The sequence below is a fragment of the Hyperoodon ampullatus genome (genome assembly GCF_949752795.1).
Source record: "Hyperoodon ampullatus genome assembly, chromosome: 16".
NCBI classification, from domain to species: Eukaryota; Metazoa; Chordata; class Mammalia; order Artiodactyla; family Ziphiidae; genus Hyperoodon; species Hyperoodon ampullatus.
In genome coordinates, this window is record NC_136929.1 from 955,010 (window position 1) to 978,167 (window position 23,158).

The window sequence follows — 23,158 nt, forward strand, 5'->3', positions numbered from 1 at the left end:
GTCCTTCAAAAAAAAAGAGCCCTTCTTAACAAACGGAGGGCAAAGCACACACAGCATTTTTACCTCTCAGACTGGCAAAGATGCATGATTTCGACGACTCAGTTCTAGCAGGGATCTGGGAAGAGCGTTTTCAAACGCGGTGGTGGCTCGTGAATCGCTGCTCCGGACGAGGGCTGTTTGGCAGCGCGCTGCGTGGGTGTGAAAAGTACAAACCGCCCTTCGGCCGGAAAGTCTGATTCTGGGCGCTTGTTGCTGCTGCCTTCTCGGTCCCGGGAAGGGACCTGTCACTCAGTGGGAGGCAGAGAAGACCCCTCCCCCAGCAGAGGGGGTTCTGCCCGGTCCTTACGCGCTCGGCGCTCACGCGGCCTGGTGGGCGCTGCTGCCTGGGGGCCGTGCTGGCTCCTGTTTACCCCGAATCTCCAGCAGGAGCAGGACTCCGCACGTTGCAGCCTGTAAAGGAGGCTGAGGATGGGACTGAAATGCGGACCATTCAGTGCGCTTGAGCTGCTCCCACAGCTGGGACGGGGCCCTGCAGGCTTGAGGGGAAGGCAGCTTGAACCCCGAACTGACACTTGGTCAAACCATGAGGACCCTTGGGCGGAACGAAGTTGCCAGGGCCTGGGAGTTGGGTGTGGGGTGTGAGGGGTGATAGTTGCACAACCCTGTGAATGTGCTAAAAGCATTGAATTGTGCACTTTAAGTGGGTGAACTTCATGGTCCACCGATCCTATTGCGATAAATCTGTTAAAAAACAAAGATCGAAACATGCACGTACACACCCGTACATGCCAGGCACATGCAGGATGGCTGTCGCAGCCAACGGCCGGCTGCGGGCATGGCTGTCTGGCCATGCCCACTGCCACGCGTCAGCCTTGGTGTCCCCACCTTTCCTGGCTCTCCTCTGGGTCCCTTCCTCACCCCTCACGTCTGGGTCTCGTAGCGCGGAAAAGTCCCAAGGGCTGTGTTCTGTTCTGTGTCGTCTGTGCTCACGGGCACCTCCGGATCGCTGCCCACATGTGCAGGGACCCTAGGGGTGGCCTCCCTGCCCTTGCGGAGCTCGTATCCAGGGGTCCTCACTCTTCTCGAAGTTTCCATGATATCCTCACCTTAGTTTGTTTCATTAAAAAGAAAAATCTAGCAATGGCCCTGCCATCTCTGTTTCCTTTTTCTCCTTCACCCTCTCAGCTACCTTGAAATTCTCACCTCACCCTTTACTGGGAACCTGCTAGAAATTCCTGTGCAGTTCGTAAAGGCAGAGCACAGAGGAGCAGCGGATGGGGGGGCCGTGCAGCCGAGCGGGGGGGGAGGGGGTCTGGACTGGGGGTGAAGCTCCCACAGGCTTCAGCTGCTGTTTAAGTCATCGTGATGTCACACACAATGATGTTCTTTTTTTTTTTTTTTTTTTTTTTTTAATTTATTTATTTTTATTTATTTATTTTTGGCTGTGTTGGGTCTTCGTTTCTGTGCTAGGGCTTTCTCTAGCTGCGGTGAGTGGGGGCCACTCTTCATCGCGGTGTGCGGGCCTCTCACTGTCACGGCCTCTCTCATTGCGGAGCACAGGCTCCAGACACGCAGGCTCAGTAGTTGTGGCTCACGGGCCCAGTTGCCCCGTGGCATGTGGGATCTTCCCAGACCAGGTCTCGAACCTGTGTCCCCTTCATTGGCAGGCAGATTCTCAACTACTGCGCCACCAGGGAAGCCCCCAATGATGTTCTTGATCCCTGTTTATTTCTTAGGTGTTTTCCCTACTTTGTTTTCCAGAAGCTTCTGCATTGATCTTAGTAACCAGCTAACCCACGTCTTCTCGTGTGAAAATCAATCGGGAGATGTGCAGTTTACACGTGTATTCAAATGTGTCCACAGCGGTTCTCGGGAGGACCCCGGCTTCTTTAGACTCTGCTTCTGTTCTCGAGGGGCTCACAGCCGAGAGGAGAGATGGGAGGGAATTCCCGCCCGGGCGAGGCGCGGGTGCCCGGAGCTCGGGTGGGGAGGGTCCCGAGGCTGGTCTCAGGCCGGGGGCGAGAGCAGAGGCACAGCTGCTCGGGGTACCCGGCACACGGGGCAGTGGCTACCGGCACATGTGTCAGATGCTGTGTCTCAGTCGTGGGGCCTTTGACCGAGCTGTTGATTGAGTGAGCGTGTATGTCACGGAGCACATACGTCCTGCCCCCAGAGGGAGCCCTGGAGGGGGGGCTGTGCCCCCAAGTGCCTGCTGGGGCGCCTGCTGCCCCGTTTCCACCGTCCCCGAGGCCCCTCAGGTGTGTCCCCAGGGTTAGGGTGGCAGAGTAAGTGCCGCTTGCTCTTTTCTGGCCTTTGCAGCCCTTCGAAATGCAGCATTAGGTGAAAAAGTATGTCCTCAACAGAGGCACAAATGTTCAGGTTCCAAGAAATCAGAAATACCCATTCACCACAGCATTCTGAAATGAAAGGAAACGAGTGGTTTCTCTTTCCCTGGACTTAATTTTACAGCTTTTATTTCGGGATTGAGTTATTGTCCAAGAACACTATTTTCATTTCTAGCTTAATTGGAAAAGCACAAGAGAATAGCACTTGCTTTTTTTTCCCGATGGGAAAAGAGCAGCCTCTAAGTAAAAGCAAAATTAGCTAATATTTTGTGTGTTTTTAGGTGCTGAATAGGTTGAATTCAATTCAGATGGAGGATCTAGATAATTCTGGGACTGTGCTGTTGTCCACAAAGTCCGTCTGGACGTGGAGAAGCGGATGATCGTCCACCTGCTGTTCCTCGTGCCACAGGCGTTCTTTCTTGTCCAGGAGCCTAAACTGCACTTTTCTTTAGATTCTAAGGCCTTCTCAGTTCAAGCAGAGAAGTGCGTAGGGTGCTCCGCGCCCCCTTGCCTTAGGGCGTCTGCCGGGCTCTGCATGAAGGAGCACTGAGGGCGGGGGGACAGCCCAGGGTGGAGGAGACACCCACCCGCCCCCTGCAGCCCCGGCATTTTCCGCCGGCTCAGAAGCTGGGGGGCTCCCACGGGTGTCGGGGCACCGGGCCGAGCAGCCCGGCAGGTGGTGCCAGCCCTGCATTTTATGATTGCAGGGGTCCCACAGATCTGTGCCCCAGAGGACCCCCACAAGCCCTGCAGGGCCGTCCATCCAGCCAGAAATTCCCGTCCCTCAAGGTGACCGGTGCTTGGGCCATGGGGAGAGACGGAAGCTTCCAGGGGCGGGTGGAGGCCTCAGGCGGGAGGAGACCCATGTGTAGCTGGGGGCTCTTGTCGGTACTTCTCTCCACAAGTCTTTTGGGCGGCGACAAGATAGAATCTGACAGTCACGGCACATGAGGAGGGCGGACAGGTGCCCCTGGGAGGGGCTGCCCAACCCGGCCAGGGACTGTTAAAACGGGGACGTGGCCCAGCACCACTGGATCTTCTGAGTTTTCTAATAGCGTGGGAGTCCTGGATTAGAAAAATGTGAAATCACCAGTTTTAAATGGCGTCAACTAATTCAGAATTGAAAAATCACCGTGTAGGGAGAGCATTGCCTTCACCGCCAGCCCCCAGCTGAGACCTGAGGGTCAGCTCCCAGCCCGGAAGGCCCTTGGTCATTGCTGTGCGGTCCAGCCCCCCGCCGCACTCGCCCAGCTGTCGGTGGTGCTGCCGGAGCCCGGGTGTCCCCCGGCTGCACGGCTGCCGCACTTCATTATTATTCTCATTAGAGTCGGAGGTACTTTGAGTCAGAGTCAGAAGGCAGCAGGGGCGCAGGGCAGGGTCTCCTCACCTGGAGGGACGGGATCTCTCCAGGGTGTCTCCTGGGCTCTCCGCTGCCGGGTTAGTCCACCTTTAAGCCCTCACCGTGTGCAGGGAGGGGCCCGGTGAAGAGCTGCTTTGCCTAGACCCCCGTGAGCGTCTGACAGCTGTGCTATCACATCTCACAACGTTGGGGCCAGGGATTTGGGCTGGACGTGAGGCCTGGATGGAGCCATGGTGGGCAGCTGGTGGGCGGGCTGCCCCGCAGGCATGAGATGCGTCCGTCACCCGTGTGGGGCGCTGGGAAGTTAGACTGGCCCGGGTTGTCCAGGCAGCTGCATTGTCCCCACAGCGGTGGCCTCCGGGGCCTGGCCTGTGGCTCAGGGCTCAGAGGGTGTCCAGTGGCCAGGGTGGAGGCACATGGCTCTGACATCTCCCAGGAAGCTGGGCAGTCACTGCTGGTCAGTCAGGGCCCTGAGGCCAGCCCAGACCAAAGGGAGGGACGCAGGAGTCCCCCTCGGAGGAGCAGAATAGGAGCTATGACTGTCCCCACGTCGTGTCTCTGGCGAGTGTCTTCAGAAGCTGCCGTGTGTGGTCATTTCATCACAGACTTTCTCCTTTAATCCCCGGGACAAACATTTCAGGGACGCTCATCATCTGCCCGGCGCTGCTGGGGTGCTGAAAACGAGACCAGGCGTGGCCGTGGGGTCCACAGCGAGGAGGGGGTGACCAGAGGCTCCCCCGGGGTCCCTCCAACCCGCAGTCCCCGGGCCTGAGGGGTGACCCTGTCGTGTCTGTGTGCGGAATGGGGCCTCACCGGGCTCTTCCTGGGACTCCTGGCCGCCCAGCGTCCTCGGCCCCCGTCAGCGTCCCCTCCTGTGCCAAGCGATTCTCACAGGTCGTCATTCGAGTCCCCACCTGCTGAGGACAGAAAAGAAGCAACCCATGAGCATGTTTCTGCATCTTTTGTAAAATTTTCTCGGAAGACACGCCTGTCCCTTTTTTCATGGCGTTTCCTCCTGGAGAGCTGGTGTCTTTCTTTCTTCCTTTCTTTCTTTCTTTTCTTTTCTTTCTTTCTTTTGGGCTGTGTTTGGTCTTCGTTTCTGTGCGAGGGCTTTCTCTAGTTGTGGCAAGTGGGGGCCACTCTTCATCGCGGTGCGCGGGCCTCTCACTATCGTGGCCTCCTGTTGCGGAGCACAGGCTCCAGACATGCAGGCTCAGTAATTGTGGCTCACGGGCCCAGTTGCTCCGCGGCATGTGGGATCCTCCCAGACCAGGGCTCGAACCCGTGTCCCCTGCATCGGCAGGCGGACTCTCAACCACTGCGCCACCAGGGAAGCCCCTGGTGTGTTTCATTTTTAGGTAAATTGTGAGAAGTGTGTGTTCTGCCATACTTCCATTTGTTCCTTAGCTTCCAGGAAACTCGGAACCACTCACCGTGGGGTTGGAACTTTCCTCCCTCTTACCATATGTTAAACGTTTAATTTCCATTTTAACAGCCTTTTTTTTTTTTTTTTTTTTTGCGGTACGCGGGCCTCTCACTGTTGTGGCCTCTCCCGTTGCGGAGCGCAGGCTCAGCGGCCATGGCTCACGGGCCCAGCGGCTCCGCGGCATGTGGGATCTTCCCGGATCGGGGCACGAACCTGTGTCCCCTGCATCGGCAGGCGGACTCTCAACCACTGCGCCACCAGGGAAGCCCTAACAGCCTTATTTTAAACTTGTCTTTCATGTTGTCGCCTATTCTTTTTGGAAATTGGAGGAAACCTGCGATGCATGTTAGTAAATCCTCCTGTGTCCTGGTCATGCCCCTGCCCGGGCGCAGACATCAGCCGAGCCCTGCGGGTCCGGCAGCTCAGCCTGGAGCTCTCCTGACTTGTAAGTCAGCATGCAGTAGAGGAGGCTGTTGGTAACTTGATTATAAAATCCAATGTCATCAGGTTTTATGGACTTTTGTTCTATTTAATATCAAGTGCTAAAGTAAAATAGCAAGGCAGTCAAAAATATATTCATGGAAATAGAATGTTTCAATCATGAAACTGATCTTTTGAGGCCAATAGGCTTTTATGTAGGTATAATGAGCTGTTGTTGGCTGCCAGAATTTGTAGACCCGTTAGGTGTTTAGAATGAGCAGAAAGCCCATGTAAAGACGGGAGCACCGGGGGTTGTAATTCCTCCATGTGTCCTGCCTCTGTGCACAGAGGCCCTGGGCCGGGGAGGGTCGCTTTTACAGGACTAGTGCACTGGTCTCTAGTACCTGTTTAGGTGTCATTTGCAGAGGTTGGCCTGTAGTTGAGGTGAAAACCAACACACTGAGCAGGAAAGAGCGAAGTTCCAACACTCCATGGATGTGGCAGACTTGAGCCCCCGGCTCACGGCTGGGAGTCTCTCTTGGGGTGGCTGAGGACACTCTTCTCGAGGGCAGCAGACAAGACAGAGCCCCTTGGAGGTGAGCTGGCTGACATGCGGTGCCCAGGCTGGTTAGACCTCCAACACCGTCTTGGGGTGCAGACAGCATTGTTGCCCCGCAAGGGCAGTAGGCTTTCTCGTCAGGGCAGAACCTAGCGGTGCCACGAAGACTGCCCACAACCCTGCGGGAGGCGTGGACATCCACACCTGGCTCTTCCCTCCACCGGGTCAGGTTGGAGACCCAGCTGCCTGTGGGTCTGGGGCTCTCTGGCTGTGATCACCCTGAGTGTGACGCCTGTAATCAGAAACAGGTTTGCTGTTTCAGTGCTGTTTCATTACCGATTTTTAAGTGCTCCCTTTTACTTCTGTTAGTAAATTCAGGGTTCAGAGATGGTACTGGGCGCCAATTTGCTGTCTCTATCAAATTCACCAGCAGACAGTTCTGGTGGGTGAACAGTGTGCGCTTTTGAGACGTGGGTAACAGGAGGGAGGCGTCTGAAAATGTGACTTGGCTCGTAGACTGAAACCAGAGCTTACTTTCCTTTTTCCTTGCGGGCGTTTATCCATCCAGTCATTCAACAAATGTATACGAGGCATGGCTTTACCTTCTTAGGTAAATGTCTCCACACACTGGGAAAAGGGTCACGGCTCTCTTCTCCTTTGAGGGAGACCAAAGGCCCCTAATCTGCATCCAGGGAGGGGAGCGGCCTCCGGCCTTTGGCACAAGTAACACGCCTGGAAGAGACGTCATCTGCTCTGAGTGTGGCTGGGACATGCCCCGCCCGGCCCCCTGGGCCACGGTGGGGTCCCCAGCTGGAGGACCCTGGGCAGACCACGCGGCCAGGACCGGGTGCCGGCCCGCTCCCAACCTTCCTGGCCTGAACCGCTCGTTAATGTTGGCGCGGCTCTGCCTGCCGGTGCTCTGGTGCTGCCGTCGTCATAGCAACCGGGATGTTTCTGTAACCGGTGGGGGTGGGCAGGGCCCGGGGTGGGAGGCGGGGAGCCAGGCCACGTTCACAGCCGCACAAGGTAGTTCGGCATCTCGCAGCTGTTAACCCGATTGCTCGGGGCAGGCGCGTCCGGCTCTTCTGTCCTTGAAGAGAAGTGTCAGCTGCCGCTGCTTGTGTTCTGAGGTTCTTCCGGGAATAAACAGAAGAAAAATCCCAGTTCTGTATTTTCCACCAATGGCCATCTCCAATAAGACTTTCAAAGAAAAGGGTTTTTTCTACTTTTAAGAAACACAGGAACTTGCAGCTAAATATCTCATTTGTTGCCCCAAAAGTTCCAGCAGGAAATAGGGTCACATTCTAGAGGTGTCAGCTGGAAAGTCAGCAGAGCCGGGCTGTTTGAGGGGGAAGATTTGTGAATGTAAATCAGTTTGGAAAGCGGGCGGGAAGCCACTGGGCCCCTTCGGATGTGGGTCGTCACGCCCCCTGCATGCACCTGTGTGTGCACACGTGACTGCTCACGTCTGCCAGGAGCCATCGGAAAGTCTGTCTTTGGACACTTAACAGCGGGCTCGAAGCCGGGCAGGGATCACGCGCCTCTTCTCAGATGGTCTGTGGGTCTGTGCCTGACTCTTTGTGGACTGGCGCTTCCCGGAGCCTTCTGTGAGGATAATCGCACCCCTAGGAAAACATTCATTTGTTATTTCTTTTTCTTCACCATCTGAGAGTCCCTGACGATTCCCTGATGATTCCCAAAAGAAAAATTCCTAGAACCTTTTGAGTTAGAGGAGGCTGGGAGACGTGTGCTGTCTTGCTTTTACGGTTGGGGAAGCCGAGGCCCAGAGGAGAGGCCTGGTGTCCCGGCCGCGTGTGCGGCAGATCCGCCTGTGCAGAGTGCAGCTGGGGCTGCTAGGAAGCCTCAAAACACTCGATTTATTGGCCCAGAAAACATCCACCCAGTTACTGAGCCACTTCTGTTCATTGCTGCTCTCCTCTGTCCCGAGCAAAAAGGTTAATCAGAAGTTTGAGAGAAAGACTCCGCACCGGTCAAGCTCACCTCCACCCTTGGGAGGTCACAGCAGGAAGTTGCCAACTGCGTGTTTCCCGGAGAGCGGCGTCAAGTGTGTTTGTGGGGTGTGGGCGTGGCTCCTCTGGGTGCTGAGCCCTGAGGTTTTGGTTTGCTTTCTGTTGTTGTTGCTTTTCCTTCAGTTTTCACCAGAAGAGGTAGTGCGGCCCTGGGTGGTACTAACAGGTGTCGGCCGTGCCTGGGCTGGGTTGGTGGGGGCTGGGTGCTCAGCCCCGGCCCCCTTCCTGGCCCTGGGTCTGGGGCCTGCACACGCCCAGCCGGGGGGGGGGGGGTCCTTCCAGGGAGGGGCTTCTCCCCCCTGGTTGCAGGCCCCTCTGCTCCCAGTCAGTCCACAAGCAAAGGGGCTGCTTGGACTTGCAGCCCAAGCTCACTCCCAGCTTCTGGCAGAGGGTCCAGCAGCTGCGGCTTCGCTAATGGTCTTCGGTGAGACCCAAGATCAAAGGCGACATGGCGTCCAAGATTCCATGGGGCCGTGGGCAGCTCCTGCCTTTTCTCCAGCGTATGTCAGGGAGGCATGGCCCGTGGCTGGTCCCCCCACCCCAGGCTTCTCCTCACCGGCTTCTACACAGCTGGAGTTCGTAGCTTACTCATCAGTAAAAAAAGAGTCCTTCTCCTTAATTATTGCCCCAACTTTGACCTAGTACTATCAAATTAAATTCAAAATAAAAAGGGACCCGGGGCATGAATAGATAAGCAAAACGTTAGCCTTGGCAAAGAAGCGAATCCTGTCTCGGGCTGTGATGTGGATGAGCCTTGAGGACGTTGCGCTCAGTGACACAAGCCAGACCCAGAAGGACAGGCAGTGTGTGGTTCCACTTCTGTGAGGTCCCTGGGCAGAAGGTGGGCGGCAGGGGCTGGGGGTGGCGGGGAAGCGGGGCTCGTTGTTTAGCGGGTGCAGTTTCAGCTTTACGAGGTGAAGGAGTTCCGTAGATTGATTGTGCAACAGTGTGAATAGAGTTCACTGCGGTGCTGCTGAGCTGTATGTGTGAAGGTGCATGAGAGGATACATTTTAATTTCTATGTATCTTACCATCATTTAAACATGAAAAATATTAAAGGGACTAATGTGGGTAAAACGATACAATCCTTAATTCCTAGGCCAATGGATCACTACTTTTATAGGAATCCATTGCTTTAGAGGTTAATGTATATGTTACCTTGCACTGTAACAGAACAGATGGTTTTCTCATCAACACTTTGGTGGCAAGAAAACCGAGACCTCATGGAGAGCTAATGAACATACAGAAGTGGGCAGGTGCCTTGCTGTGAGATAAATCCATCATTGGGAAAGGTGTCTGTGGTTAACAAGGAGACTAAATAATTCCATGCTAAACTGATGATAGATTTACGTTTGCTTTTTAGGTGAAGCCAAAAATCTTCCCACTTACCCGGGGCCAAACAAGATGCGAGATTGTTACTGCACCGTGAACCTAGACCAGGAGGAGGTTTTCAGGACCCAAATCGTGGAGAAATCACTCTGGTAATGTCTGCTGCCGCTTTATTTGATGCTGACAGTTGCTTCTGTGTGGACGGTTTCCTCACTCGATCCTTATCCTCTCTCTCGGCCTGAGAGAGGAACGGGCTCCCGGGGCAGCTACGGACTCGTGGTCCCTAAATGCCCGTAATGACCGGGGCAGAGCGGGAGGGACAGAACACATAGACTTCTTTGTCGGCTGAGAGGTGGACGAGGACTTTCTAAGTCCAGGTGAGCTGGGCAGTATATAGTGCAACAGAAGAGTACAGATCAAGGATTTCAGAGCATAAATATTCGGGAAGCTTGCTTTGACCATCTTCCTTTTTCTAAAGAGGCTCAAGACGGGGGTGGAGGTAACTGTTCACAGAGATCAGAGACCTAGAAAGCATTGTTGCTAGATTTGAGCAATAGAGGGGTCAGGTGAGAGAGGGCAGCATTTAAGCCTCAAGACTGAGAGGTTTGCAGCCTAAGAAGCACGTCCGTGCCCCTCAACCCCAGCTTGTGTAGGAACCGTTCGGAGAGCCTGTTAAAGCCCGGGTGTCACCCCAGGCGGGTGTGGTAGGGCGGTGATTTGCATTTCCCACCAGCTCCTGGCCTGCTGGCCCCGGACCCCGCCCTGGGGTAGGAAGTGGTGGCACCTGTGGTCACAGCACGTCTCCGGGAGAGGGAGTGGGTAGGTGGAGGGGCCCTCTGCCGCCCTGGCAGGCGGGCGGGGACGGTGGCGTGAGTCTGGGGGAAGCACAGTAAAGCCAGGTGGAGTCCCAACCAGAGTAAGTGGTTCGGGAGCCCGTGCTGACAGTGGGCCCACCCTCGGGCTTAGAACTGTGGGTTGTATGGGCCCATCCAAAGAGCTATCTTGGGCTTGAGAACATTTTTAGCAGATGAATTATATCCTTGCATATTGATGCTTCTAAGTGGGAACAAACAGCACATTCTGATGACTTAATGAATTTAACTTTTAGAAACTGTTAAGATCTCCTGCCCCACAAACATGGAGACACTTCCCTTCTCCGTCTGCCCCGTTGTCACCCAGACCGGCAGGGCTGCTCCTGAGGCCCTGTGTTATTTGAATGCACCCTCTGGATTCTCTGAAGTAATTTGTTGAAGGAGAAGGAGAAGACTGAGGAGTTTGTCAGGAGTCGCGTGTGGCTTTGGTGCTGATGTTGAAGGTGCTACCGTCGCCCTCAGGGCTATTTCCGTGAGCTCCCCAGGAGAAGAGTCCACGTTAGAGGGTTGTAAACCTGGAGAACCAGCGTCTGTGTCTGCAGAGCTGGGCTCCCCGCAGACCTGCTGGGTGAGGGTCTCTGGGAAGGGAATTTGGGAACCTCTGCTTTAGTTGAGGCCTAGAAATAGGGACCATTCCTGAAAATATTTCTTACAAGTTTAGAAATAGAAATCATAGTTTCTGGTTTTGATGGCACAAGAAAATGTGCTTTTGGAGCAGAAAAGGGAGGCTGAGAGCCAAATAAAAATAGTGGTGTAGTAATATTGTCTCTTCTGGGAAGTCAGCTACCTGTGATACAGCCAGAATCAGGGGCAGCCCCCAGACACTGTCACCAGAAGCCAGTTAACTCTAGTGAGTATGCCGAGGTGATTCTCCCAGCTCATCAGAGCGTCTAACCCTTCACAGACCATTCCTGCTTTCCTCAGACAGTTTTAATAAGCTTAGTTTTTGAAAGGTTAATTTATGCATTAGCTCAATTAATATTTATTGAGTGCTTATCTAATATGCCAGATAAGTCAGGGAGTGCTGTAAGCAGAAAGTTAAAGCGGACAGTAAATAAAGAGACAAACCTACACAAAATAATTCCAAGAGGTTAAAAAAAATGAGACAAGAAACAAATGGGACCTAATTAAACTTAAAAGCTTTGCACAGCAAAGGAAACCATAAACAAAGTGAAAAGACAACCTATGGAATGGGGGAAAGTATTTATAAATGATACTACTGACAAAGGATTAATTTCCAAAATATACAAACGGCTCATACTTAATAACAAAAAAATCAAACAACCCAATTAAAAAATGGGCAGAAAACCTAAATAGACATTTCTCCAAAGAAGATGTACAAATGGCCAACAAACACATGAAAAGATGTTCAACATCGCTAATTATTAGAGAAATGCAAATCAAAACCTCACTGTAATGAGGTACCACCTTACACAGGTCAGAATGGCCATCATTAAAAAGTCTACAAATAATAAATGCTGTAGAGGGTGTGGAGAAAATGGAACCCTCCTACGTAGTTGGTGGGAATGTAAATTGGTGCAGCCACTATGGAGAACAGTATGGAGCTTTCTTTAAAAACTAAAAACAGAGCTACTATATGATCCAGTAGTCCCATTCCTGGGTGTATATCCAGAGAAAACCATAATTCGTAAAGGTGCATGCGCCCCAATGCTCATAGCAGCACTATTGACAATAGCCAAGACATGGAAGCAACCTAGATGTCCATCACCAGATGAATGGATAAAGAAGATGTGGTACATATATATATATAATGGAATATTACTTAGCCATAAAAAAGATGAAATGATGCCATTTGCAGCAACACGGGTGGACCTAGGGATTATCATACTAAATGAAGTAAGTCAGACAGAGAAAGACAAATATATGATATCACTTATATGTGGAATCTAAAAAAATGATACAAATGAACTTATTTACAAAACAGAAACAGACTCAGACATAGAAAACAAACATGGTTACCAAAGGGCATAGCGGGGAAGGGGAGAGGGATAAATTAGGAGTTTGGGATTAACCATACACAATACTATATATAAAATAGATAAACAGCAAAGACCTACTGTATAGCACAGGGAACTATATTCAACATCTTGCAAGAACCTATAATGGAAAAGAATCTGAAAAAGAACATATATATATATATATATTCTGAATATATATTCCTGGATCACTTTGCTGTACACCTGAAACTAATACACATTGTAAATTAACTATACTTTAATTTTAAAAATGATTTAAAAATATGGGTGTATGTGACCATTTAGTTTTGAGGCAAAACCCCTATTTATACTGGTGAGGGGCAAGCTGGTAGCCCCAGACCTTGACTCTACAGTGTAAGGGCAAAAGCAAATAACCTGCTCCATAAAAGAAGTTCGCAAGGAAAATTGTGCCTCCACTTGGTGCTGAGTACTTGAAATCACAAGCTGGCTCTTGTGAGTGTGTAGCCTGAATCCACACCACATCTGTGGTTCAAAAACCACAACCCACGCACGTATATTAATGCAGTCTTGGGTTAGTAGTTTGTAACGCCTGCTGAGGCAATGACAGGGCAGTCGAAAGCAAATCCACTCCTCTCCTTCAATCTAGGTCTCAGGATTCTCCAGTAAAACGTTTCAGGGAGCTTGAGCTCAGAGGAGAAAATGCACAAAGAACACAGAAATAAAGCGTCATGTGCATTTTCCAAGAGAAACAACAGACAGCAGAATCAGGCCTGCAGTGTTTGCAGAATGTCAGCTAACAAAGTTTAATGAACTTAAAAGTAATGAGACAAGATTGAAAACATGAGCAGGATACGGAACGATGAAGAACGCCTGCACCAATTTGAAAAAGAATGAAACAGAATTTCTAAAAACGCAGATCACAAGAATTTAGATGAAAAACTCAGTGAATGAATTAAATAGTTGATTAGACATAGCTGAAAGGAAAATTGGTAAGGTGGAAGGTACATTTGAAATATACCCCAGAGGGACTTCCCTGGTGGTCCAGTGGTTAGGACTTTGCCTTCCAATGCAGGAGGTGCAGGTTCAATCCCTGGTCAGGGAGTTAAGATCCCACATGCCTCGTGGCCATAAAACCAAAAGATAAAACAGAAGCAATACTGTAACAAATTCAATAAAGATTTTTAAAATGGTCCACATCAAAAAAATCTTAAAAAAAAAAAAAAAAAGAAATCTACCCCAGAGACAAAGGAATGGACAGTGTGAGAGAGGTTTAGAGACACAGAAGGTGGAGGGACGTCTGCATATGTCCTGTGGGGATTCCTAAGGCCGGAGACCTCGGGTGGAGGTCACAGGGGGTGGTGTCTTAATGCAGCTCAGTTCTTGAGGGGCTGACTCTGGGGGGCAGAGCCCAGCAGCACAAGACCCAGACCCAGATGGCAGCTGTGAGGGTGGAGGGAAGGGGGCATGCCTGGGTGGCAAGGAGGGCATTGCGCCCTGGACAGGCCACCGGCACCAGCAGCCGTCAGGGTTCAGTGTTGCCCGCACAGGGCAGCTGCACGCCTTGCTGTGTTATGGCCCTAACTCCCGGATCGTCCTCCAGGCTCAGCATCGCCTGTGAGGGTTGATCATTTGTTTGGCAAAGTTGCTGTAGGAAACAAAGAGCCTACGTCTGATCTCTGGACCTGAGAGAGCCGGCAGGACCTGGTGCCCCTTCTGGGGCTCGTAGTCAGAGGGGCCTCGGTGGCCGCAGAGGATCAGTGCCACCCAGCGTGGTCTGTGCTCCCTCAGGCTGGAGTGCAGATGGAGCTTGAGGGCGACAGGGAGGACACACACCCCCTTCCCTCCTTTCTCCAGGGGAAGGGGGTCCGGGAATCGGGCTGCGGCCTGGCTCTGTGGGTGTCCCCACGCCCTGGGTCTGCAGAACGCCGCTCACCCATGAGCAGGTGTCACCATCCCTGCCTTCCTTTCCTGTGTATCTGGCGTGGGACAGTGGGCACTGATAGGGGACTGCTGTTGCAGATTTACTGGGGAGACCCCTGGGTCGGACACCTCGGGGAGAAGGAGGCTGTTCCGGCCCCGCCCCTCCTCCAGGACGGTGATTCGGGGAAAGTTCTGTCCTGAGAACAGTATCTTCCTGATGGTGCAAGTGGACGGTGTTCACGTTTAACTTTGCACAGCTATAATTTTTAATCATTTAAATGGCAAGTCATCATTTCTTTACCATTTATTTAAACGGAAAGGCTCTATGAAACTGGGTTGTCAGGGTCTGGGCGGGTTAGCTGCCTGCCTGGGGCCACAGTGCATCTGCGGAGGGCATCCTGGGGTCCCCGGGAGGGCAAAGCAGAGCTGAAGGCTGCCTGTGGAGAAAACCACCGTCCTATCCAGTAAAAGGAGCACGTTCGTGCTACAGTTAAAAATAAGAACTCTTAGGAGCTGGGTTGGTCCAGTCGTTTGCAGGCGTATCCCATGAAGTGCCAGTTTTTCCTTTTGTCCATGTAAGTGATTATTTTGAGGAGGACATTGCCCGCCTCTCCCCACGACAGGCAGGATGGGGCTCCTACTCGGACCCTCACTTTCCCCAAGGGCAACTCTGTTGAGGCTGTGCTGAGCCTCCTGCCTGGACCGCCCCCCCCCCCATATCCAGCCCAGAAGCCCCTCCCTCCCGCCCCTGAGGGCCTCTGGACCGGAGGGCCCCGACCCCGCGACTGTGCCTCCTTGCCTCTCGCAGAGTTTGGTTGTGTCTGTCAAGCGATAAAGGCAAGTTAGAAAGTTGTGTTCACAGTAATATTCCTTTTTGTTTAAAAAACTGGCATAGCTCTAAAAATGGTCTGGTATGTGAGGACTTAAATGCCAATGTGGTTATTTTTTCTGGGTAGTGGGATTATGGGCAGTACTTTTGTTCTTTTGTTGGTAGGTTTTGGTTTTTTTTTTTTACATAACATTAGAAGTTAGTAAAATAACCGCTTTCTAGAGCACAGTGAGGAAGGAGCTAGCTCATCACCACGCTTATCTATTTGGGTGTCATTACAGAATCTCTAATCCCGTCATTGTCGCCAAGAATTTTCCGGAATGAAAGGCTGTTCCCCCGCGGGTGGGCGCGGACTTCCGGGTTGGAATCAGAAAGGAGCATGTGGGTCAGTGGCTTGAGAGGGTCTCTCTGTTCCTCCGAGAGATGCAAATTGCTCAGAAAATAGAGCTTTGTGTGGTGGCCTCCGCGGTCTTCGGGTCTTTGTCTCCGGGAGGGAGAAGTTGTTTGGGGTTAGGGTGTGACAGCACAAGAGGGAGCCTGTGGTTTGGGAAGAAAGACGTCATTTTCTCAGATGTTCTTAATGAAAACCAAGTTGTTGACTAGAAAACACCAACTTTGAGATTATGAGACTGTACAAATAGCATCATCTGTCCTTATGTTTCTTTTCTCTCTAATTTCTCAAGTTAAAGCTTAAAAAATAAGTCTTTTTGACATAAATGCAGGTCTCAGGCCCAGACGTTCCACACCACCCTTCCACCACCCCCGGTCCTGGGGAGCTCCAGGCGGGGACCCTTCCACCACCCCCGGTCCTGGGGAGCTCCAGGCGGGGACCCTTCCCCCCGGTCCTGGGGAGATGTCTGGTCCAGGGTGGGCCTTTAGCTCGGAGCATCCCCCTGACATCGGGCTCCAGTCCTCACTGAGCCCCTGAATCTCAGGATATGGGGCTTCTCACGGGGCTTCCCAGATGCCCAGCTGACCGCCATGCCCAGGCCCACGTAAGGCTGGGACCCTGCAGGGAGAGACCACCCTGCAGGGAGAGACCATGGGCCTGCCCTGTCCACCCTCCCTGAGTAGACAGTCAGTCCCCGTGGAGCTGTGGGCTGGGCAGTTTGGGTGTCGGGATGCTGTGGTTAATGGGTTCCTCTGGGGTCCCCAAAAGCTCCCCAGGCTGCCGGCCCTCTCACGCCCCCAGGCTTCACCCTGACACCCTCCTTCCCTTGAGGCCTTTCTGAAGGTTCTGGAGTCCGGGGGCTTCAGTTACCTTAAGAAGCGTGGCCAGGCCTTAAAAGGACAGTCCGGGTGTGAGTTGTTGGTGAGGACACGTGATTTCTGGGGGTGGGGGGAGGGTAGGGGCTGCACGTGGGAGTCCCATGTGGGGTGCACCCCATGTGAGCAGATGGGGAAACTGAGTCTGGAAGAAGTGAGGAACCCGCCAAGGCCACGTGGCCATCCACCGTGGGCTGCAGGTCACCCATGAGGGCCGGGCTCTGGCACAGACATCGGCTGGGGTCCTGTGCTTCTGGAAGAGCGTGTTGCTGGCCCTGTAGGCGGGCGCCCTGGGTGCCCTTGTGCCCTGTGATCCAGCCTTGTCCTGCGGGCCAAGACTGGCCCAGGTGGGGTCCAGGCAGGGTGCTTCTTCCCCAGCATTTGGAGGAAAACTGTGATCTGACCTCCAAGGCTCCTTCCCCGGGAGGGTCAGCTGCATCCCTCCGTTCACATCTGCATGAAGCTGGGGGGGCAGGCCCTCGTTTCTCCATCCGTCCTTCGCGTGGACGGAGCGGCTTTCTGTCCCGGGAGCCGCCCCTCCCTGTGTTCAGGCCGTCACCCACGACTTAGGGGGAGGCTTCAGCAGCAGATGCTGAGCACCCGGCCTCCCAGTGAGATGCAGTAGCTTATTAGAAGCCTCAGAGACAAGCTCTCAGGTGCCGAGGGCCTCGCTGCTTTAAAATCGCCATTTGGAGGAAGTGAGAGAGGAACCAGACAGGGTTTCTCCTGCTTCTGGGAGCCATGGGCGGTTCGCGCCTGGGGTGCAGGCCCTCCCAGTGCTGGGGTCCCGCGAGCACCAGCCCGTGCGGGGTGCAGGCTGCACGAGTCCCCTCCCTTCCCGACTCTTCTGTGGACGTCTGAATACAGTATTTGGTTTCATGAATTTTAATCCAGGTTTTAGTGAATGGTTTAACCACCTGCACATTTATTAGCCGAACGCAGAGCTGTTCAGAGCCGGCCAGCACCCTTTTCGGAGAACGGGCCCTGCCTGCCTGGCTTCCAGCTCTCTCTGGGCCTCGGTGTGGGCCCCGGGTCCCCGCTTCTGGGCACCTGGACTCCGCCAGGGCTGCCCTGTGGTGCATCCGGGGCTTGCGGGGAGGCTCCCCTCTGTCCCCGTGGCTCCCGCACTCCCCCCCCACCAGATGCTGGGAAACGGATGCTGGCGTTTGCAACATAGGACACAGCACACAGCACGAAACCGGGGAGAACCTCGCGTCTGGCCCCGGCGGGGGCAGGGCAGTACCAGCCGGGCTCTGTGGGGGCCGGGGAAGGACTCTGCGGTCCTGCGGGGGGTGCCCTGCCGGGACCTCTCGGCTGCACATCTGGGCTCACGGAGCAGGAGGCCAACAGCTTCCCCTGTTGGAGGCTTTTTCTCTTTTCCCAATTCTGTGAAACTGCATTTAAACTTCTCCTTGTAATTAGCGAGGAAAGTGCTCTGGCCGGCCTCAGAGGCCAGAGGCCACGTTTTAATCCCCTTGTCAGATAGTGGTAGTTAAGGCCGTCCAGTCCTTCGCGTGGCATTTTCCCTTTATCTGGACAAGCCTGCAACCGTGCAGGGCATGAACCCTGCCTCTGTTGCTGCTGAGCTGTGCGCAGAGATGCCCAGGCAAAGGCGCCAGCTGGGGGAGCCAGGGTTTTGCAGCCCCTCTGAGTCCCCCAGAAAGGAGAGTCTGGGTTGCAGGCATGTGGGGGGATCTCACCCCGCTCCCCACCATCCACAGCTTCCTTTTCTTTCGGAAATATGCTTCCAACTCTGCCCCCTTGAAGAAACACTGCAGGCTTTCCCGTCGACCAAGAAGGGGGTGGCCTGGCTGCGTGCGGGCACCAGGGGGCGCCTGTCCCACCCCCAGGACGTCTGCCTTGCTCCCTCATGCCCCTGTGGGCCCTGCTGATGCCAGCGCCGACCTGAGAGATGCCATGATTGGGCTGAGGAGGCCTTTGTGCAGAGACCCCCTGGGCTTCTGGTGGGGACAGCCGGGTCGCCTGCCTGTCCCTGTTCGTGGACGACAAACATTCTCCTTGTATGCTGGGCGTCAGGTACTTGCCTTTTACTTTGCAACATAAATTTAAAAGTTCTCAGTGGATTAGTATCCTGAACTTGAAAAGAATGTGAAAAGATGGTCATTTGACAGAAAATGAGCCAAAGACATTTCAACACAAAACGAAACAAGAAGTGCTTCAGACACACTTGACAGATATTCAGCCTCACCAATAATGTAAACTTTTCAAATGAAAGCAGTAGTTTTGGTCACCAGCTTAGCAGAGTTTGTAAACATTGATGGAGACCTTCCTGGAAGGTCCGTGGTCCCAGAGCCCAGGATGGAGGACACCCTCCCACCAAGTAGGCCACCTCGGGGACTGTCCTGAGGACACCAGGGCTAGGGACACTCCTGGTGGTGGACGTGGGGGAGGACTTGCTGTCTGCGTGTTGGAAGGTGTGAGTCCTGCAGTTGTGGTCACTCAGACCTCAGGTGCTGTTTGGCCTTTACTTACTTGGGAAGTGGTCCATGGCCTCATGCTAAAGGAACAAGCTGACTGTATATCAGGTTGAATAATGTAACCCCACGTTTATTTAAAAACATGTGTCTTTATTTTTATTCTATATCCGTATAACTTTAGAGAAAAAAAAAACTTAAGCATGATATAGCCTAGAATGTTAATTCTGTTATTCACTTGCTGACATCTTTATGTATTTTTAAAATTTTTTGTTTTTGAAAAATAGCTTCATTGAGATATAATTCACATACCGTATAATTTACCCATTTAAAATGTGCAGTTCTGTGGTTTTTATTATATTCAGAGTTGTGTGGCCATCACCACAACCAATTTTAGAACATTTCCATCTCCCTAAAGAGAAACCCATTCCCTTTACCTGCTCCCCAGCCCCTGGCAACCAGGAATCCACTTTGTCTCCGCAGATGAGCTTGTTCTGGTCATTTCACGTAGAGGGAGCAGCACCCTGTGTGGCCTCTTGTGTTGGCTTCTCTCGTTGAGCATCAGCGTCAGAGCTGAAGGTGCCCGCGGGTCAGGGGCCCCGTTCGGTGCGTCCGTCCTCTGTTGATGGATGCTTGGGTTGTTTCTGCTGTAACCTTGCACGTACCAGTTTTGGTGTGGATGTGTTTTCATTGCTCCCGGACATACCCCTGGGGGTGGGCTGTTGGGCTATAATGGTTACTCCGGGTTTACCGTTTTGGAAAAGTGATGGCCCCATTTTACATTCCTACAAGCAGTTCAGTTTCTGCATGTCCTCACTGAGGGGAGTGCATTCCGGGTGCAGGACCGCCCTGTCCCGGGGCTCCTGTGCCTCCAGGGCTTGGGGTGAGATTTGTGTCCCCCACGTGTAACCGGCTGGCGTCACGGCTCTGTGTCAGGAGGTGGCAGGTGTGGGACTGAAGGTGCTACCCTGTGACCCACCCCTGAAGAGGGTCCTCTGAGTAGGGCCTGGGCAGTGTGTTTTCTAGAAACCTCTCCAGGTGATCCTGATTTGCAGCTGAGAGTGGGGACAGTCCCCCAAGATAAAGCCGGGATGGGGGCCAGGCCGTGGGCAGGGGCACTGGAGTCAGGACTCGCATGTGTGGCCGTCTCGGGGGCAGCCCTGGAAACACCTGCCGTACGCGTGCGCCTTATCGCGAGGCCTCGGCCGCAGCTCTGACTCCTGGGGGACGTGCCTTTGGGGCTCTGGCCCCCAGGACATGGCGGAGGGAGAGCAGCTGGCTTCCTTGCACACCTGGACCTCAGGCTAGCGTGGTCCCCCTTCCTGCTCTGGACCTGAGCTGGTCAGTAAAACAAGCGAAACCTGTGAGGTGCTTCTGACAGCAGCACCACAGGTGGGCTCGTCCTCCTCCCGAGCGGAGGCTCTGATGCAGCTCCTGCGCACAGGTCCTTCCATGTCTGTCACCTGCCCTCGCCTCCCCCCACCCCCAACCTCCCTCGGCCCGCCGGGACCACCAGCTCCCAATTTCATGTCCCCCATGTGAGGTCACAGGTGCATGCCTGAGGCAGGCGCTTGGAAGCCGGCCCCCCCCAGGACTGATCCTCCACCCAGGACGGATCCCCCCAGGACTGGCCCCCCCCCAGGACTGATCCCCCCAGGACGGATCCCCCCCTCAGGACTGGTTCCCCACAGGACTGATCCTCCCCCAGGACTGACCCCCCAGGACTGATCCCCCCAGGACTGGCCCCACAGGACTGATCCTCTCCCAGGACTGACCCCCCCAGGACTGATTGCCCCCCAGGATGGATTCCCTCCTCAGGACTGATCCTCCCCCAGGACTGACCCCCCCTCAGGACTGATCACCCCCCAGGATGGATTCCCTCCTCAGGACTGATTCCCCACAGGACTGATCCTCCCCCAGGACTGATCCTCCCCCAGGACTGACCCCCCAGGACTGACCCCACAGGACTGATCCTCCCCCAGGACTGACCCCACAGGACTGATCCTCCCCCAGGACTGATCCTCCCCCAGGACTGACCCCCCAGGACTGACCCCACAGGACTGATCCTCCCCCAGGACTGACCCCCCCTCAGGACTGATCGCCCCCCAGGATGGATTCCCTCCTCAGGACTGATTCCCCACAGGACTGATCCTCCCCCAGGACTGACCCTCCAGGACTGACCCCCCAGGACTGACCCCCAGGGCAGGGGACGCGGCCTCGTAGAATCTAACGGTGCCCCTTCTGTCTGTGTCCAGCCCCTTCTACGGAGAGGACTTCTACTGCGAGATTCCGCGGAGTTTCCGTCACCTGTCCTTTTACATTTTCGATAGAGACGTTTTCCGGAGAGATTCAATCATAGGTAGGTACCGACCGACCAGGTGTTTTCTTCATTTTCTCCGCCTCTTCTGAACGGGGCTTATTCTCACAGAATTGGGGCATCTCCCGGGCACCCCGTCTGAGCTGGTGAGCCATGCCAGCATCTCGCCTGCCCTTGCTGGCCGTCCCGGAGCTGCCCTGTCACTGTGTTCTGGGGCGACACACCACGAGCTCACGCGGGGACACGGGGACACGCGGCAAAGGCAAACCATCCTTCAAGGCGAGAGTGGCGTCCCCCCAAATGACTCCCGGAGCCTTCTCCAACCATCCCACCACCCCAGGCCTTGCCCATCCCCGAACCCAGCACCCGTGTATGGAGGACTGGGATGGTATTGGGGTGCCCTCGAGGTATTGGGGGTGCACTCAAAAGTATTAGGGGCTCTCAGAGACACTGGGATGCTGTCAGAGGTACTGGGGGTCTCAGAGGTATTGAGGGCCCCAGAGGCACCAGCGTCCTGGAGAGAGCGGGGCCCACCTTGAATGTGGGGCAGCCCAGAGCCGCCCGTTTGGGGGGTGCACCTCTGTCCCAGGAAAACCCTATCAGTTCCCCGTGGCACCAGAATTAGACCCGAGCTGCCCAATGTGGGCTCAGTTGTGGCCATGGGACCCCAGCTGCTCGTCGCTGGCCTGGCTGCTCCTGGCAGGAGGCGTCTCGGTGCTTCGCTCCTGGACAGAGCAGTTGAATCTGTGGGGCCCCTGACACCGCAGCCTCCCGCCCGCTCCTGGGGCGTCTGACCAGCTCCACTCACTGTCCACAAGTGACTGGTCAGGAGTGTTTGCGCCCAGGCCAGCAGCCCTCAAAAAAAAGTCTGAAGGCAGCTCTGGAGCTGAGGTCCTTTGAAGAAGCATCTGGCAGTGTTTCCAGCACATGGATCAGAGCTTCCCACACTCGTCAAAATGCAGATGCTGGTTACTGGGTCTGGGGCAGGGCCCAGAGTCTGCATTTCCAACAAATAGCATGCTTGGAAACTGCTGTGTTTTACGTAGAAATCACCAGAGTTTGTTCAGGAAGTACACGGCCTAGATGACACAGCAGCTCAGATAATTCACCCTTGACTTCATTTAAGAGGGAGCTGTGATAGGGCCTCTCGGCAGACCTTTAACTCTGAAGCGAGAAGGGATCGTGTTTGCGGGGGCACTTCCATGCTGCTCGTCCTGCAGGCCTGCTCCCTTCGCTCTCAGGACGGCGCCCGAACCTTAGCTTGGCACCACGCTCTGGGGATTCCTCCTCCAGCCCAGACATAGGCTCTGGCCCTCCCGGCCCCTCTCCCGGTGCCTCGCGGCCTGACGCCCACCTCAGGCCCTTCTCCGATGCCCACGTGGCTGCCGCTGTCGGCCCGAGACCCAGGTCAGCTGGAGGCTGCTCCTTGGTGTGCGTTGTTCTCACCGTCGCCTGTGGGAGCATTTCTTTTGTGTCCACTGGACCGTACTTCCTGTGGCCTGGGGCTCTCGGAGCAGGGCCCGGGGGTGTCTCGGTCTAGCGCTTGCTGGATGCACCCAGGTTTGTTCAAGAAGGAAAGGAGAGGGCCAGAGTGGTGGGTTGGAAGCTTACATGTTACCTGATGGAGCTCACCTGGGCGACCGGTGAGACCCACAGGGAGATGCAGCGCTGGCAGGGTAGCTGGCTCAGGTTATACCAGAATGAAGAGGAATTTGACTAATCCTTGGAGGTACATGGGAGCTTTTTTGAGTGGTAATCCTAAGGAAAAAGAAATTTTAAAATATCTTTGCACATTTTAATCAGAGAACCTGATCTAGTTGGTTTTGGGGTTATTTCCCCTTATAAAAATCAAGTAAGATGTTTATCGATCATTCTGTTTAAGGCACCCGCTATTTTTAAAGAGAACCAGCAAAACCATGGTTGAGCAATTCCTGGTGGCTTTAAAATTGGGATGTGTCAGGGTGCAACCAGATTTAGATGTTTTCAACATTGTTCTCACAGCCGTAAAAATAAGAGGCTGTCTGGATCTCCAGGGATAATTTGAAGTTATGACTAGCAATTATGTTGTTACCAGGATGAGAAACTAAGTTCT

The 23,158-nt window shown here is 54.0% G+C and overlaps 1 protein-coding gene across 1 annotated transcript in view; it reads left to right on the plus strand.

Moving 5' to 3' along the window:
* The window catches only part of RASA3 (RAS p21 protein activator 3), a gene marked incomplete at both ends in the record, with an annotated part of 88,300 nt that overhangs the window by 26,755 nt on the left and 38,387 nt on the right, over positions 1-23,158 (plus strand). Inside the window, 2 exons of the mRNA XM_079722075.1 lie at positions 9,504-9,621; positions 21,005-21,108. Of these exons, the coding sequence (XP_079578201.1) occupies positions 9,504-9,621; positions 21,005-21,108 (222 nt within the window). The remainder of the gene's footprint in view (positions 1-9,503; positions 9,622-21,004; positions 21,109-23,158) is intronic.